The sequence below is a fragment of the Nyctibius grandis genome, chromosome 4, assembly GCF_013368605.1.
Source record: "Nyctibius grandis isolate bNycGra1 chromosome 4, bNycGra1.pri, whole genome shotgun sequence".
Taxonomy (NCBI): domain Eukaryota; kingdom Metazoa; phylum Chordata; class Aves; order Nyctibiiformes; family Nyctibiidae; genus Nyctibius; species Nyctibius grandis.
Genome location: NC_090661.1, coordinates 46,471,602 through 46,485,902, shown reverse-complemented (window position 1 = coordinate 46,485,902; position 14,301 = coordinate 46,471,602). Strand labels below are relative to the sequence as shown.

The 14,301-nt window shown below is 56.0% G+C and overlaps 1 protein-coding gene across 1 annotated transcript; it reads right to left on the bottom strand.

Annotated features, from left to right (window-relative positions):
- Window positions 1-755: 755 nt before the first annotated feature.
- Window positions 756-6,770, bottom strand: VRTN (vertebrae development associated). Its single transcript, XM_068399802.1, has 3 exons — window positions 6,291-6,770; window positions 4,037-4,056; window positions 756-2,778 (listed from the first exon to the last, which is right to left on the bottom strand). Exon 3 carries the CDS (start codon window positions 2,775-2,777, stop codon window positions 756-758), a length of 2,022 nt encoding a protein of 673 aa, XP_068255903.1. The 5' UTR covers window position 2,778; window positions 4,037-4,056; window positions 6,291-6,770.
- Between the last annotated feature and the right edge of the window lie 7,531 nt (window positions 6,771-14,301).

The window sequence follows — 14,301 nt, the reverse complement described above, 5'->3', positions numbered from 1 at the left end:
GCTACAAGACCAGAAAGCTCAGGGACAGCTTCTCCAGAGCCTGCAAAGGACACCGGCTCCTAGATCAGTGTTCCCAGCAGACAGATTACAGTGGTGACACAAACAAGTCCCCTCCTCCACCAGTCTCTGCTGCCTCTAGGGGAGGCTTTACCTGAGGCAGGTATTAAGAGCCAGAAAGCCAAGGTGGCATCGGTGCTGACCTCAAGTGAAGCTTCTAATCTCCTTAATTGGGAAAAGCCCAGATCAAAGATGCTCCTCCCATAAAGCTGAGCACTCCCCAAGCCCTTCCTCACCCGCAGCTGAGCCAGCACTACTCTGCTCACCGAGGGGATGCTGGGCACCTCCATGCACATCCTGCACATCCACATTACTCATTCAAGCAAGTGCCCAGGGCAGAGAGACCTTCACATCCTCTGTCTCAAGAGGCCTGGCTACATCCTGTGGCACTGACACAGTGCTGCCTCCCTTGCTCACTCTGAGCTCAAAGAGAGAACAACCTCCCAGCCCCTCACCTTTGGGGCAGCTCAGAGAGACCAGTGCCTTCTCCTTCCACTCCTCCCACCTCCGCGAACAGGCACTGTGCAGACGCTCCCATACCTGATTGAACCACACAGAAAAGAAAACCAGAGACCAGGAACAAAACAAAACCAAACTGGAACAAAAGCTAGAGCGGTGCCCCAGCCCGGGCACCCCACCAGAGAGCCAAAGGGCACGTCAGCAGAGGAGCTGTGGCCAAGCCAGCTGGCAACCAGTGCTCAGGCATCCACAAGCGTCAGCCCATCGTGCAAGGCACGCTTCCACATGTAATAGGTGGAACGAGCGGTGAGCGGGAAGCGGGCACTGAACTCCTTGTAGGAGGGGAAGGTCTTCGACTCGAAGCGCTGCTGCAGGAACAGCTTGGCCTGCGCCTTGAACTGGGCAGTGGCGATCACATCCATCACGAACATCCGGCTGTTGGCTCTCTCCGACATGGCGTAGCCCGAAATGGTGGCGTTGTACGGCGTGGCCAGTGCTGGCTTTTCTAGGTGCTTGGTGGCTACCTCCATGTGGCACTGGGGCTTGAGGCCTGGCTCCACTCTCGGAGGTGCCAGGAAAGCCACCCGGTTCAATGGCCGGCTGGAGCTGGTCCAGGGCAGGCGATGCTGCCCGAGGGCCCGGCCGCTGCCCTTCCAAAACCAGTAAGCTGTGGAGGAGAGAGACGGGTAGCGCAGGCGGTACTTGCAGAATGGCAGCCGCCATTGCTGGACCTGCTTCTTGGCCACATCTCGCAGCTGCTTTCTCCAGCACAGAGAGGGCTTGAGCTGCAGGAGACTCCTGGGTGCTGGCTGGTCTCCGTTCAGCCTCTTCCTAACAGTCATGCTGCTTGGCTTCAACTGCAGGAATGGCTTTCCTATCGCTAGAGGTTTCTGGTTATCCAAGGAAGACTGGGGGGGTTTGAAGTTGGGGTTCTCCTTGATTGCTTTTCTTCGCCAGTTGTAGTAAGTGGACCTGGAGATGCCAGGGAAGCTGCGCTTGAAGCACCTGTAAGGCACCAGAGTGTTCATGGAAATACATTTCTCCAGGTAGGATTTGGCTCCTTGCATGAAGGCTCCTGCTTGGATGGAGTCTAGGGAAGGACTCAGGGATCTTAAGCTCCCCCCTGAATTTGTTGGCTCATCCACACCAGCCTTTTTTGGGACATCCCTGTGAAGCTCCTGCAACCTGTGGGCCTCAGACAGAGCAGAGGCATCACCATTGGCCATGCTCTGCATCTCATGCTTCCAGGCATAGTACGTGGATCGGGAGATTTCTGGAAACATTTGTCGGAAGTGCTGGAGGGGGATTATATTGCCCTCCTGAAAGCAGGACTGGAGGAAGTGTTTAGCTGCAAACCTGGCAGCCGCTTTCTGCCGGTGTTCACGAGACTGGCGCTTCCAGCGGTAGAAGGTGCTCTTGGTAATGCTGTACCTGTCACGCAGGTTGGAGTAGGTCAATTGGGGGTCACTGTTCAGCAGCTGAAGGGTCTTCATGGGCTGGACAGGAGGCTCTGGCATTGTGGGTTCTAGCTCCTCCAGGCCAACCACGGCCACAAAGTACTGTGCTTTGAAGACCTGCTGGGAGAGCTGCTGCCCTGACCACATGATGTGGAGCGTGGAGGTTCGTGGGCCACAGTTCCTGGGCCGGATGAGCCGGTTGAAATAGGGCCGTATCTTCAAGTTGCTCATGGGGTAGATGGAGTAGATGTTGCACTGCAGTACTGAGGCAAGAGCATAGACATGCCACATGTTGGCAAAGGTGCCAGGAAAACAGGTAGCTTTGATGTCGGCATCAAAGATAGCCTCCAGGATAGCCATGGGGAGGCTGGTCATCTCAGGGGTCTCCTCAGTGCAGAGGGAGTAGCGGGCAGCCTGCAGCATCACCTTGGAGTCAATCATGCCATTCAAGTAGTATTGCTTGTGCAGCAGCATCTCCACCACCGTACGCACCTGCAGCTCCAGGCTGAGGCTGGTGTTGCCCCAGAGCAGCACGCTAGCAGCCTCAAAAAGGCGGTTCCCCTCACCTTTGCAAACCAGAGGTAGCATGTTACTTGGGGCATCCTCAGGATAGAGGCTCCTAGCTACACGGTCAACCTCCAGCTCCTCTTGGAACTGCCTCCCACAGTAGCCAGGCAGGGAAAAAGATGATAGAGTCCTCTCTGCCTCCAGCGCGGCACTGGTGAGGCCCTCCAGACCAAAGCATTCGGTGGCTTCCTGCAGCTCCTGCAGCACAGACTGCACCAACTGGTGCCGCTGGATCATCCTGAAGGACAGCAAAAAGAAAGAAGTCACTAGAGATGAAGACAGTGCATGCTTCAGAATGCCAGGGGCCTTGCCTCCGGGTCCAGCGCTTCCCCAAAGGACAAGACAGGGGAAGAGGGTAGAGGAAAGGCTCACCGGACCCTCCCCCCCAACTCTCAAGGACAAAGGAGGAAGCCTGGGTCCCCACAGGCAGACCTGGGACAGGGACATGGGCTCAGCTTGCTCTCCAGTGACCTCCTGTGGGCAGCACGCGCAGCACACAGCCTCCAGAGACACTTCCCCAGGTGAAACTAAAGAGTGACTGCATCCATCAGGGTGGGAGGCCAGGTCATCTCCTAGCCCTGCACGCCTGGCTTTGTGCCCAGCCTCACCCCTACACCCGGCTCTCCCACCAGGAGCTCCATCCCTTTCGTTTTGCCAGCACCCAGAGAGAAGAGAGCCTGAAGGGGAAACGTTTGTCATCTCTGCAGGAAGGGACCTGTGACAGAGCAACACTGCGCAGGGGCATGAAGGGACCTGGCTCAAGGTGTTCAGCCCAACAGAGGAAGGGGCAACGAGCTTGCCCCCTCCCTCAGAGCAGGGCACTGCAGCCGCACCCATTGCGCACACCAAAAACTGCTGTCACAGAACCTGGGATGGAAAAAACGGAGACAGTTACTGCTGCCTGAGCTGACACTAGATGTCACTTGCTGCTCAGCAGACATGCACCACCAGCCAGGGAGAAGCCACAAAAGGGGGGCTTCCCCTAGACAAGCTACCAGGCAGGAGGGAACCCAAAAGTGCAGACAGAGCTTGAGAGCTGGGTGGGTAGTTCAGAGGCTGTATGGAGCCCTCTTCCCTGCCTGAGCCCGTCCCAGTCCTGTCCATCCGTCCTTCCTTCCTCCCTCCCTCCCTCCACATGCCAGTTCCCACTCAGGCAATCCAAAGGGTCAAACCTGCACCCCACCCTTTGTCAGCTTTGGTCCTGATGCCTATGTGGCTCTGCCCTCACCACTCCAGGAGCTTTCACGACGACTGTGGTTGATACCCCATGATCCATCAGTGCATCCCTCTTCAGCACCTCTTCCCCATCAGCCAGCCCAGTCTCTCCCTGTTGAACCAGTTTTCTCCCAGGGACTACCATACTTCATTCAACCAGGAAACCCAATGTGGTCCATTTTCTCCTAAAGCTCATTCACATGCCACTTCCAACATGCAGGTCATCACTTTGTAGTCTACTCAATTCACATCCCAGCTGGAGACCCACCTTCTCACAACACTTCACAGGTATCACTATGCCCTCACAGCTCTGCAGGGTGATGGGGAAACAGCAGAGCCAGGCAGGAAAAGCAACAGCTCTGCATTAGAGCAGATGTCCCTCCTGACCTCTCCCAATCCTCAGCCCTGCGCCCTGTTGCAGATAAGGTTATTATTGCCATAGCATCTATGGCCCCTGGCCATGACCAAACAGCAAATGAAATGAGGTGCCACATAATCACACAGCCGCATCCCAGCTACTTCACCGCAAGGAGCCTCCATGCTGTTGCTGTTTGCCTTTAATCAGGCCACAGCTAGTCACCCTTCCCCTGCTCCAAGCTCCTTCAGTCTCCTGCATGTCAGGGGCCAGGGCCCTCTCTTACAGCTGTTCCCACAGCTGTGTCGCATCAGGTATCAGAGACAACAGAGGAGAATGCACACAGCTGTGAAGCAGGGGAGATAAACTTGTCTAAAATCCTGGTCTGAGCAAGTATGGGATGTCACTTCCAGGAGAACATTACAGACCTGACCTGAAGTTTGTAGAGATTTATAGAAGTTTATAGAAGTTTTGGCTAAGCCCATGGTGAACATGTGCTCAAGGAGCTGAAGCAAAGGCATCCCTCAGGAGAGCTGCAGGGCTGGCAGAGGAGGCCCAAGTCCTCCTTCTCCATGGCCTGCAGACCATTTCAGGGCCAGCCACCTTCCCCTGCAGCAGCTGCCACCTCCCCTTTCAGTCCCCAAAGCCCAGCTGAGCACTCGCCTGCCAGCAGAGCCACAAAAGGCAAGATAAGCTTTTCCCCTGGAGGGGGTGAGGAGCTGACACAGGCTAGGGAGCATCAGCAACAACCCTGGTCTTCATGGCCTGGTGGGCATTTCCCACTCCCTTATAGCTTGGCGGGGAGACAGAGGGCAAGAAGGGGAGCTGGAGGCACAGGATTTAATCATTTCCTTCAGCAATAAGCCTACAGCCTCTGTCACTGCCAGCTCCTGCTGCCCAGAGCAACAGGACCTTAAAAGCAATCCTAAGGCAAAACCCACAGCTGAAACAGCACAGATGAGGGGGCTCAGGTAAGCCAGAAGCACAAGTCAGCCAAGCTGGGGGCTTGGGTTCATTGCCAGGTCAAACCCAGCAGCTCTCAACACAGAGGATCTGCTGCGAAGGGAACATTTTTTCCCGCACACCTCCAGCGAAGCCAGCTGAACACAACAGACAAGCGCTCCCCTAAACCGCCTCAGCACCAAGAGGTAACCAAGGGAGCTTTTTGCCACTGATAAAGGAGGTTTTACCTAACCTGGCTGCTTTTGCATTGTAACAGATAAGCAAACACTTGCAGATCACGTTCCCTCACCTAAACTGATGGGCTGGTGGCATCCAGCAGTGCAAGTTCCCCCAGCCAGCCTCAAAAAAGCTCCCACCAGCAGGAATCCAGGAGACCTCAGCCACTGCTGCTCTGGCTGCCCAGGGCCACTGGTGCCTTGCGGGAGCAGGGATGCCCGTGCACCCCAGCCCAGCTGGGTTAGGTAGCTTGTTTCCCAGCCCCAGCTGCGGGCTCAGGCCACCCCAGTGGCCAAGGCTCTCATTTGAGAGGGGGGGTTTGAACCACCGTAACTGCACAACAGCAGCACAGAAGTGGTAGTCTCCAGGAGCTGTCTAGGCTGGAAGTATCACCACGCTGGAAATCCCAGGGAGTTTCTCGTGGGTGAGCAGCCCTGGCAGCAGCAGAAGCCTGCTCCGTCTGCCGACGGCCACATCTCCATGGAAGCCCAGAAACGGGGCAACTCTCCCCTGGAGAGAGAAAAGCCACGGAGCCGCCTTAACCTAGGCCAAAGCACTGCAGCTGAGCCTGGTTTCAGCCGTCCCTCGGGCAGGGGCACTGACCTCTCCAGTGTGAGCCGCCCCTGACAGCCGCCCCCAGCCCCATCCACCCGTGAGCGCGCACCCGCGGCCGCCCCCACGGCTGCCCACGCCTCTCCCGAGCGCGGTGGAGGCGGCTCCGTGCGGCGGACAGCCCCGCGCCCCGGGGGGAGCACGGGCGGCCGCTCCCCTCGCCCGGGAGACAAAGGGGCGAACAGCCCCGGGGCGGGGGAGAGGTCGCCGGTGCCCGGGCAGCTGCCGAGCAGGGACCGAGGGCAGGGCGGGACGGGACGGGGCGCCCGGCCGCCGGGGGAAGGTGCAGCCCGCGGGGTGAGGGTCAGGGAGGGACGGCGGGGAGCCGCGGCCCCGACGACGCCCGGCCCGGCTCCGCACTCACCTGGCTCCGCGGGTCGGGTCGCAGCCCACCCGCGCCCCGGGCCGCCCCGCACCTTTAAGGGCGGCGGCAGGAAGCGGCGCGGAGCCGCCGCCGCCCCGGTGCCAGCCCCGCAGTGACCCTCGGGAGCGGACGGCCGCGTGCGGCGCCGGGCCGGGCCGACCCGGGCCGGGCCGCCCCTCCCCGCCGGCCCCCTCCCTGCCCGTCCCCTCCCCCGCCAGGAAGCGGGCCATCCCCGCGGCCCCGGCCCAGATGAAAGCGGAGCGGGCCGGGGGTCACTTCCAAAGCTAAAGTGATAATGGCCATTGTCCCGCCGCCGCCGCGCTTAAAGGGCCCGCCGCCTCCCGCCGCCCTGCCCCGCCCGCCCCGCTGCTCCCCGGCACCCGGCTGCCCCGCAGCATCCTCCTGCCCCATGCCCTGCCCGGGCCTGCAGCCCCAGGGTGGGCCACGGAGCCCACTGGGGCTCCGGGGTGGGAGCTGGGTGCCAGCATGGGGCACCCCTCGTGTCCCACGGGTGCAGACAGGCCTCGAGTGGGTGTCGCTGCAGCCACGGGACCGTGGCGTTGGCACAGAGGCCATGGTCCGTCCTTCCTTAGCGCTGCTAAGTAGGAGATCGTTACCCTTTCCTCTCCCCTCCCTAAGTGGTGTCCGTCCTCCCCCCAACATGGCAGCCCTGGTGGCACCCCTGGGCTCCTAGTGTGCTGCCCTTCAAAACCCTCTCATTTGTCTGCGGGAGGCACCCAAATGACAGCATCCTTTTCCCTGCCCTCAGCTCTGCGCAGCCTCCCGGATGGGTTTGCATCCACCTGCCTGTGTCTGGGTCCTCGGTGGAGCAGCTTTCCTCCCCGCTATCTCTGCCCTACTGCCTCCTCAGCCTGGTCTTGGGGCTGAGGTCCCCCTCCTTAACTCCCACTCACACAATGGGTTCATCCCATCCCTCCAGCATCACGTGAGGCTGTGCAAACAGCCCACGCGCCAGGCACCTCACTCCGGTATCGCTGAGCCACCAACACCAGCTCTACCCTGCGTCCTCCTCACAAGCCCAGAACCTCTAGAGCTTCCTCCAGGACCTGCTTCATCCCAAGCTACACCACCCTGAAACAGGTCCCTGAGGAGCCCATCTGCTCTTGGGTGTGAGGGCTGGGCGCTTTTTAATGGCAGGGGGCACGGCTTGGACAACACGGAAGAGTTGGACTCTTCACCAGCTGGTCTTGGTGCTTCATGCTCCCTGGTTTGTTTACCTCTGTTTGCAGGCAGCATCTGATTTCGTCTCCACATCCTACCCTCGGGGACCAGCCCCGGCCCCATCACAGCCCCCTCACCCAGTGAGGGGCACAAAATAACTCCTGATGTCAGAGATGGCAAGGGCTTCCTTCCCCACGTGCCACCACCTGCGGGGAACCTCACTGCGGTCACTCATTTCTGCTGCAGCGTTTGGCAAGGAGAGGGCAGGAAGACTCGTGGAGACACCACGTATGGGATTCTTGTGCAATTTGGTCAGAAAACCAAACATGGACCGTTCAAACAGGGAAAATGTGCCCAGCTCCCTCTCCTGCCACCTTCCCTCCCACATTACTCTGGGAGCATCGAAGCACACATCAAGGCATACCTTCACTGTGTCCTACCTCCCCCAGGAGCACATACCCCAGAGCATTTTTTCCCACTTCTCTTGTCTCACATCTGAGCCCAGGAGCAAGGGTGAGGCCAGGCAATGAGGGTTTGACAGGAGGAACGGGCTCCCTGGAAGCTGTGGACTGGCTGCTTGTGAGTCCTTCCAGCCTCAGCTAGGAGCCACTACCTCAGCTGACACCAAAGCCCGGCCTTCAGTGCTCACTGGGGTCACCCTCACTGAACACAGGAAAGCTACAGCATAAGGAAGAGAGACCTAAACCATCCCCTGGTGAGCTTTTTTCCTCCTCAGGCAATCTTCATATCTCCAAAGCCAGCTCTACTCTCACTATCAACCTGGCCAGTCCTGGATCTTTTCCCCAGCAGGCTGGTGTTCACATCCACAGTTGCTGAGCTCCCCTTCTCATCCTTCATCCTTTTAACTTCTTTGGTTGCAAATGCAAAGTGGTGCTCACAGGGCAGTGAGACACTGGTAAATGCTGGAGTCAGCAGGGTCAGTGATTAACATAGGAGCTGGAAAACACACAAAGAGACAGCCTGGGCAGTTCTGTTATGCAGATGACTGCACACACCAGCTTCCAGCGTATAAACAAGTAGTTAGCATTTTTCTGTTCCTTGGAGGAGTTCGGTGTGGGACCAGAGTGCTCCCTGATTTAGTGCAGGATGCTTCAGCATGACAGTAGGCCGTGGAGACCTTTGCAGTTTAGCTCTGGCTGCCAGAATTTTTTCTGCCTGTTGTGCTTTAACCTGCCTGCTGCAGCCCATCCACTCTCAGATGAGCCCCAGAGCAAAGGCGCAGAGATGTCCAGCTGCGGGTGGGTCTCAGGACACTGTGTTTCCAGCCATGCTGGAAGGCAGGTTTTACTGCTCCAAGTCTGGGCACAGAGTCTTCTCCCAGGTCAAGAGCAACCTCCATGTTCAGCAGATAAAATTCTCTTTGGCTTGAACCTGAAGAGGAAGGGTATCCAAGGACTTGGTCCTGGGTTCTTGTATAAGGTAGGGCTTCCTCTGGCTCTGTCACTGGAATGTGACTATCCCGACAGTGCCACACATGGGGAGAAGATTCAAACACTCAATTGTCCCCCTGCAACAGGAAAGCTCCCCAGTCCCACCTCCACTCCCACCTAGGGGACCTCCAGGAGTGGAGGGAGTCAGAGCACCCTACCCACTGCAGCGCTGTCCACGGCTGGACCAGAGGAGACCATTCAGATAGGATGGGATATGGCTGAAATGCCTGGGGCAGCCAAATGCCATTCAGGGCAGTTCAGACTGTGGACCAGTTGCCAAAACCACCTCTGGAACTGGAACAGGTTTCCCTAAATGGGCTAAATTGGCATGCCCATCCCCTTAAAGCCATTGCTGGTGCCCCGGCTTTTTGTTTTTTCCATCTTTCTCCCTCCAGAGAACTGCAGAGTCAGAGTCTTCCTTCTGGGAAGTTGGGGGAGCTGGGAGTGCTGAGGGGCTGGCAGGACTGAGAGCATGAGGGCTTCCAGGAGGGTCCTACATGTCTGCTGTCTTGGCTGCGTTTCTCCCCTGTGCCTGGCATTGCTCCACGAGGAAAGAGCAGAGCTTGAAGCCTGAGATGGCAACAGAAATAGGGTTGCTGCAGCTGCAGTCTGCCCACCAGTATTAGGGGGAAGGAAGGGCAAGTGGTTCTGGTGCAACTATGCCCAACAGGGACCTGGAAAACATGGAGTCCGCCCCAATTTTTGTAGCAACTTGTTCAAACTGGATGACAGAAGTCCTATGGGTTCACATTGTCTGGTACTTCTCATTCCTCACCCTGAAACCATCTCTGAACCTGCTGCCTCGTGCATGTGCTGGAGCCCTTAAAGGGATGCTCAGATAGACATATTGCTGGGCTCTGCAGAGGTCCCGTGAGGCACCCTCATGTCGGTGCATGCCCCGGGATGATGCTGGGCGCCAGCAGACAATTATGATTTTGTTCAGTTCTGCTCACATCACACTGAGAGGGAGAGTGACAAACTATAGGGAGTTTTCAGCCAGGAGCAATGGCACTGGAGTGATTGAATTACAGGAGATGATGCGAGGAGCAAAATCTATTTAGTGGTGCTGAAGTGAGAATGGGCAGGCAGGGACAGCCCAGCACGTCAGCCACAGTGAACGAGAGCAGTTAACAGGGATGACTACAGCTGTGTGACCGAGGACAGAGGGATGGCACAGAGGGCAGAAGGATGTGGCCTGAACTTTAGGACAGCTTCTCAGCAAGGCCCAGCCAGGAGTTTCATCTCCCCAAGGGAAGCAGGGAGCTGGCCTGGGCACTAGGTCCACTTCTGCAGTGACTTAAAGCTCAGGGTCGTTTCTCCTTCCTCCAGCATCCCTCAGTGCTGCCTTCTTCCTGTCCCATAGAGAACACCCAGGGCCCCCATTGCTGTTCTCTCTCTGACTTAAGAGCCCTCCTTGTGGGACTAGAGGACCTCAGTGCTGTCACCTGAGAATCACTCAGAGCACCCTGTCCTTCTCCTAATGATGGCTGCCTCCCAGTTTATCTGGGTGATGTTCAGGACTGACCAGTCTAATGCACCAGGAGTGCACAGGAGAGCCAGGTCTGCCTGTCCCCTGCCCTGGGGTAGTGGAGCCCTGACAGTAGGTCCCATCTCTAATTCTCCTCTGCTTGGCTCAGGGCTGTTTTGCCTTCTGGCTTCTGCCCAGCTGGGCTCCCTCTTCCTTCCCACTCCATGAGATGGGAGAGAAGGTTTGAACTTGGTGCCAGTGCTGTGCCCTTGCTCCCCAAGGCTCCCCGAGGCTCCTGGGCACATGGGAGGGAATTGAGCACAAAGCACCAAGGTCAGTACCAGAGCACCAGGTGAGGACCGGGAGTCTTGGCCGCATCCTGGGGTCCTGGCCATAGGTGGGAGGGGTGGGGGAGAGCTGGGAACTGCAGGAGATTCAAAGTCAAGATCAAAGTGTTTCCCTCTGAAGCCCTAACACTCTCCTTCCCTCCCACTTGCACATAAAAGCACTCTGCCCTCAGCAGGCTCTCCACTGGGGAGGGTGGGTGGAGGAGGGGGCTGCTTTCCCCCTCGCTTTTCCTGTGTTACTAATAACTCTTCCCAAAGGTGAAATGGTGAAAATCCTTCCACCCCTCCTCCCCCATGCCTGCTTCTTGCCCAGATCCAAAGGGCCTGAAGCCATTTCAATGACTGTGAGTTCATGACAGACCTGGCCTGCTTTGGGGTGTCACCAGCTGCTGCCGGCACCACGGAGATGCAGTGAGCAAAGCCTTTGAAGTGTACAGTAGAAAGACACTCTTAGAGGCAAAGCACAAGGAAGGGGGATTGAAAAGAAAGCAGAGCAGTTTGGCCCACAGGAGGGGGAAAGGCTAATTAAGGCACAGAGCGTGGAGGAGGAAAAGGCAGAATCATTAAGATATCACAGCAGGAGCTGGTGGTGGGGCTCCATGGAGGTTTAAGCCATGCTGAGCCTGGCCTCTGCTGTTCACTCCCCCTCAGTTCTCCATTCCCACCCTCCGCTTTGGAGTAGCGCAGGAGTGGGGGGGGCTCTGTCAGTCAGTTCAAGTTGCTGATCCAGCTGAAAATGAGTTTGTTTAGTTCATACCCTAATACAGACAGAGCCGAAACTCAGGATGGGAGTCTCCATTACCCCTTCCTTACTAATGATCAGAGAGAGGGCTAAAGCTTGCAGGTGATCCCAAGCTGAAGAAGCTGCAAGCTCCAGTGAGGACAGGCACACACGAAGAGGCTGGAGAGTGGAAACATGGGCAGGAAACGGCAGATTCAATTTTGGAAAGGCCGGGAAGGTGATATTTTTCTGGCAGTGCTTCATTACGCAACATGACACAAACCCAGCAGCATTAAGAAAAACCTGGGATGGGAAACCAGAGGGAAGGCAAGCTGCCAAGTCAGGGCTGCAGTTTGGTGTTTCTTTCGGTGGTCACGGCAGCTGTTGCTTGTTTCAGAGAGCGCCCAGGGCCACTTACCCCCCAAAGTGCCGAAAAATGGGTTTGTCAGGCTGCTCTCTACATTGCAGCTATAGTCCAGGAGGCAGAGAGGGACAGGCAGTCCCCGGTGGTGGGGACCGCCGGGAGGCAGGGGTGGGTGGCCGGGGGTGCGGGAGGGTCTGGATGAGGGCTTCCCCCACTGGCCCTGGGCAGGGGGAAAATGCATGGGACAGCAGGCAGAGGAGGACGGGGGATGGGATGTTTCACACCTAGCAAGCAGGAGCAGATGGGGCTGGGGTTAAACACCGCAGGGAATTAACTTGCACTGCCACAAGGAGCCCAGGACTTAGCAAGCCATGCCCAGCTCTCCCTTCTCTGGGTTCACGGCAGATGGTTTAGTGATGGGTTAGCAATGCAGAGGGGGTTTCTCTTGGGTCTGTAGCTAGTCAGGGAGCTGAGATATGGCCCTGCAGTGTAAACAGAGCCATACAACCCTGCTCAGGGTTGTGATTCCCCAGTCCTTCCCCAAGCCCTGCCCCCAGGCACGCTGAAATGGCCATGGTGTTTGCTGGGGGAGAAACGTGAGAAGTAGAGCCAGAGTGCTGTAAAAGATGTAAATGTTTCGGTGCTGAGAGCAGCTCTGAGCGTCTCAGGCACAGCCTCGGTGGGGGGATGGAGAGGCACCGAAAGGCACGGCTCTGTTGTTCTTGATCTTGGCTGTCTTAGGAGGGGTCCCAGGAAAAATCCTGGGGCTGATTCACTAACGGGAGCTTGCAGCATGTGCTTTATCAGGTGGTGGTCATGGGGTGACAGGGACAGGACAAAGGGCAAGGAGGAGGAGGAGGTAGGAGGAAGGGTTTGGAATAGACAGTTGTGGCCATCTCATCTCTGTGTTGGATCTCCTGACTCCCTTGGTGTTGGGAAGCCATTTCATCAGCAGGGGAGGGAAGGGGAGGAATATCCCCACACCGTAAGGTGGGTGAGGGAGCAAAGGAGCCAGTTCAGTCCCAGTAACCGCTGACATGATGACACACACTGTTGTAGAAATTTTCACATAAATTGTTATAGAAGTTCTCATGAATTAAGAATAGAATAATAAATATAAGTCAATCTGATAAACTCAGGTGGGCTTTCACAATCCATGAATATTGTTCTCAAAGCTCCTTGTGTAATCCTGACCTATGACTGAACAAATCATCAATCAAAGCTTAATGAGTAGCTAAGCAGGAGTAGGCCTGTAAGTATTACCTTCTGATGATTTTAATAAAAGGGATGTATGGTTAACCTTTTCTTTACTTTAAAAGAAATATAGGATACTTAGAAATAAAGTTCTAAATAGACTTTAGCTATTTTAGGTTAATACTTAGGAGACACTGGCAGTGGAAACCAGACTCTGGTCAACCTGGATCAAGACAGGACACTGATTACAGCAAGAACATTAAGGATGGGTGTCGACCAGAGCCAGAGTAGAACCAGAACATAAAGATCAGCTAACCAATGGAAAAGAATGGACTCTTGTGGACTCCTGACAATGGACTTTTGTGGACTCTTGACGAAGGAAGAAAGAGGAATTGAAATAGTTAGTGGATTTTTAACAGAAGCTCGTGAGAAGTTTGTGATGTAACTACTTATTAGTTTCTATATAAACTGATAGTGAATTTGAGTCAGGTACCATTCACTGCGGTGGAGGTCCAGCTCTGAGCTGCTTCAATAAGGAATCAGCAAACCTAGAGACTCGGACTCTGCCAATTTTCTTTAACACACACAATTGCCACAGCTGCAATACTGCACCGTGAGAGGATGCAACTGCCTAGGAGTAAGAGTCACCCAGGTCTGATGCAACAGTTGAGAAAAAACCCGATCCTTTTAACATAAAAATTAGTCACCGCTGAAGTCAGGTTTTCAGAGGGCTGATCTCTGCCCTCTGGAGCTTAACCTTTAGGTATGACTGATAGCATTGTGAATTCCAGCAGTAAAAGAGCTGAGAGAAGGGAGATGGGGGCAAGGAGAAAGGGACACCACTGAGGAAACAGACTGATGCGCCTTCTTTCATCCCTGAGCGTGTATACTCCGATTTTGTGTTTTGAACTGCCTGGCTTCATGAGCAGATAGCAGCTCAGCAGAGATGAGGGAGGCAAGGCTGAGGGAGAAGAAGAAAGAGAGGTGGGGAACTGCCAGGAGAACAAAGCTACTTGGTGTACGGGAAGAGGGACCTACAGGGTGTGTGCAGAAGACTGAAGACTCTGCAGAAGGAGCAGCATAAACAGGATGGTAGGTGTGAGAGGTGCTTGAGGAAGGAAGGGACTCCAGATCGTAGGATCCCTCATCTCTCATCATCAGACTTGTCCAGAAATTCACTTGTGCTGAAACATTTCAGAACCCAGGGTTCAGGTGACCATCCAAACCTGAGAAAAAAACAAGCGGTTGGTTTCTGTATTGAACTTGGGATCCCCGAGAAGGTCAATTCACTGACACAGCCCATTGCTGC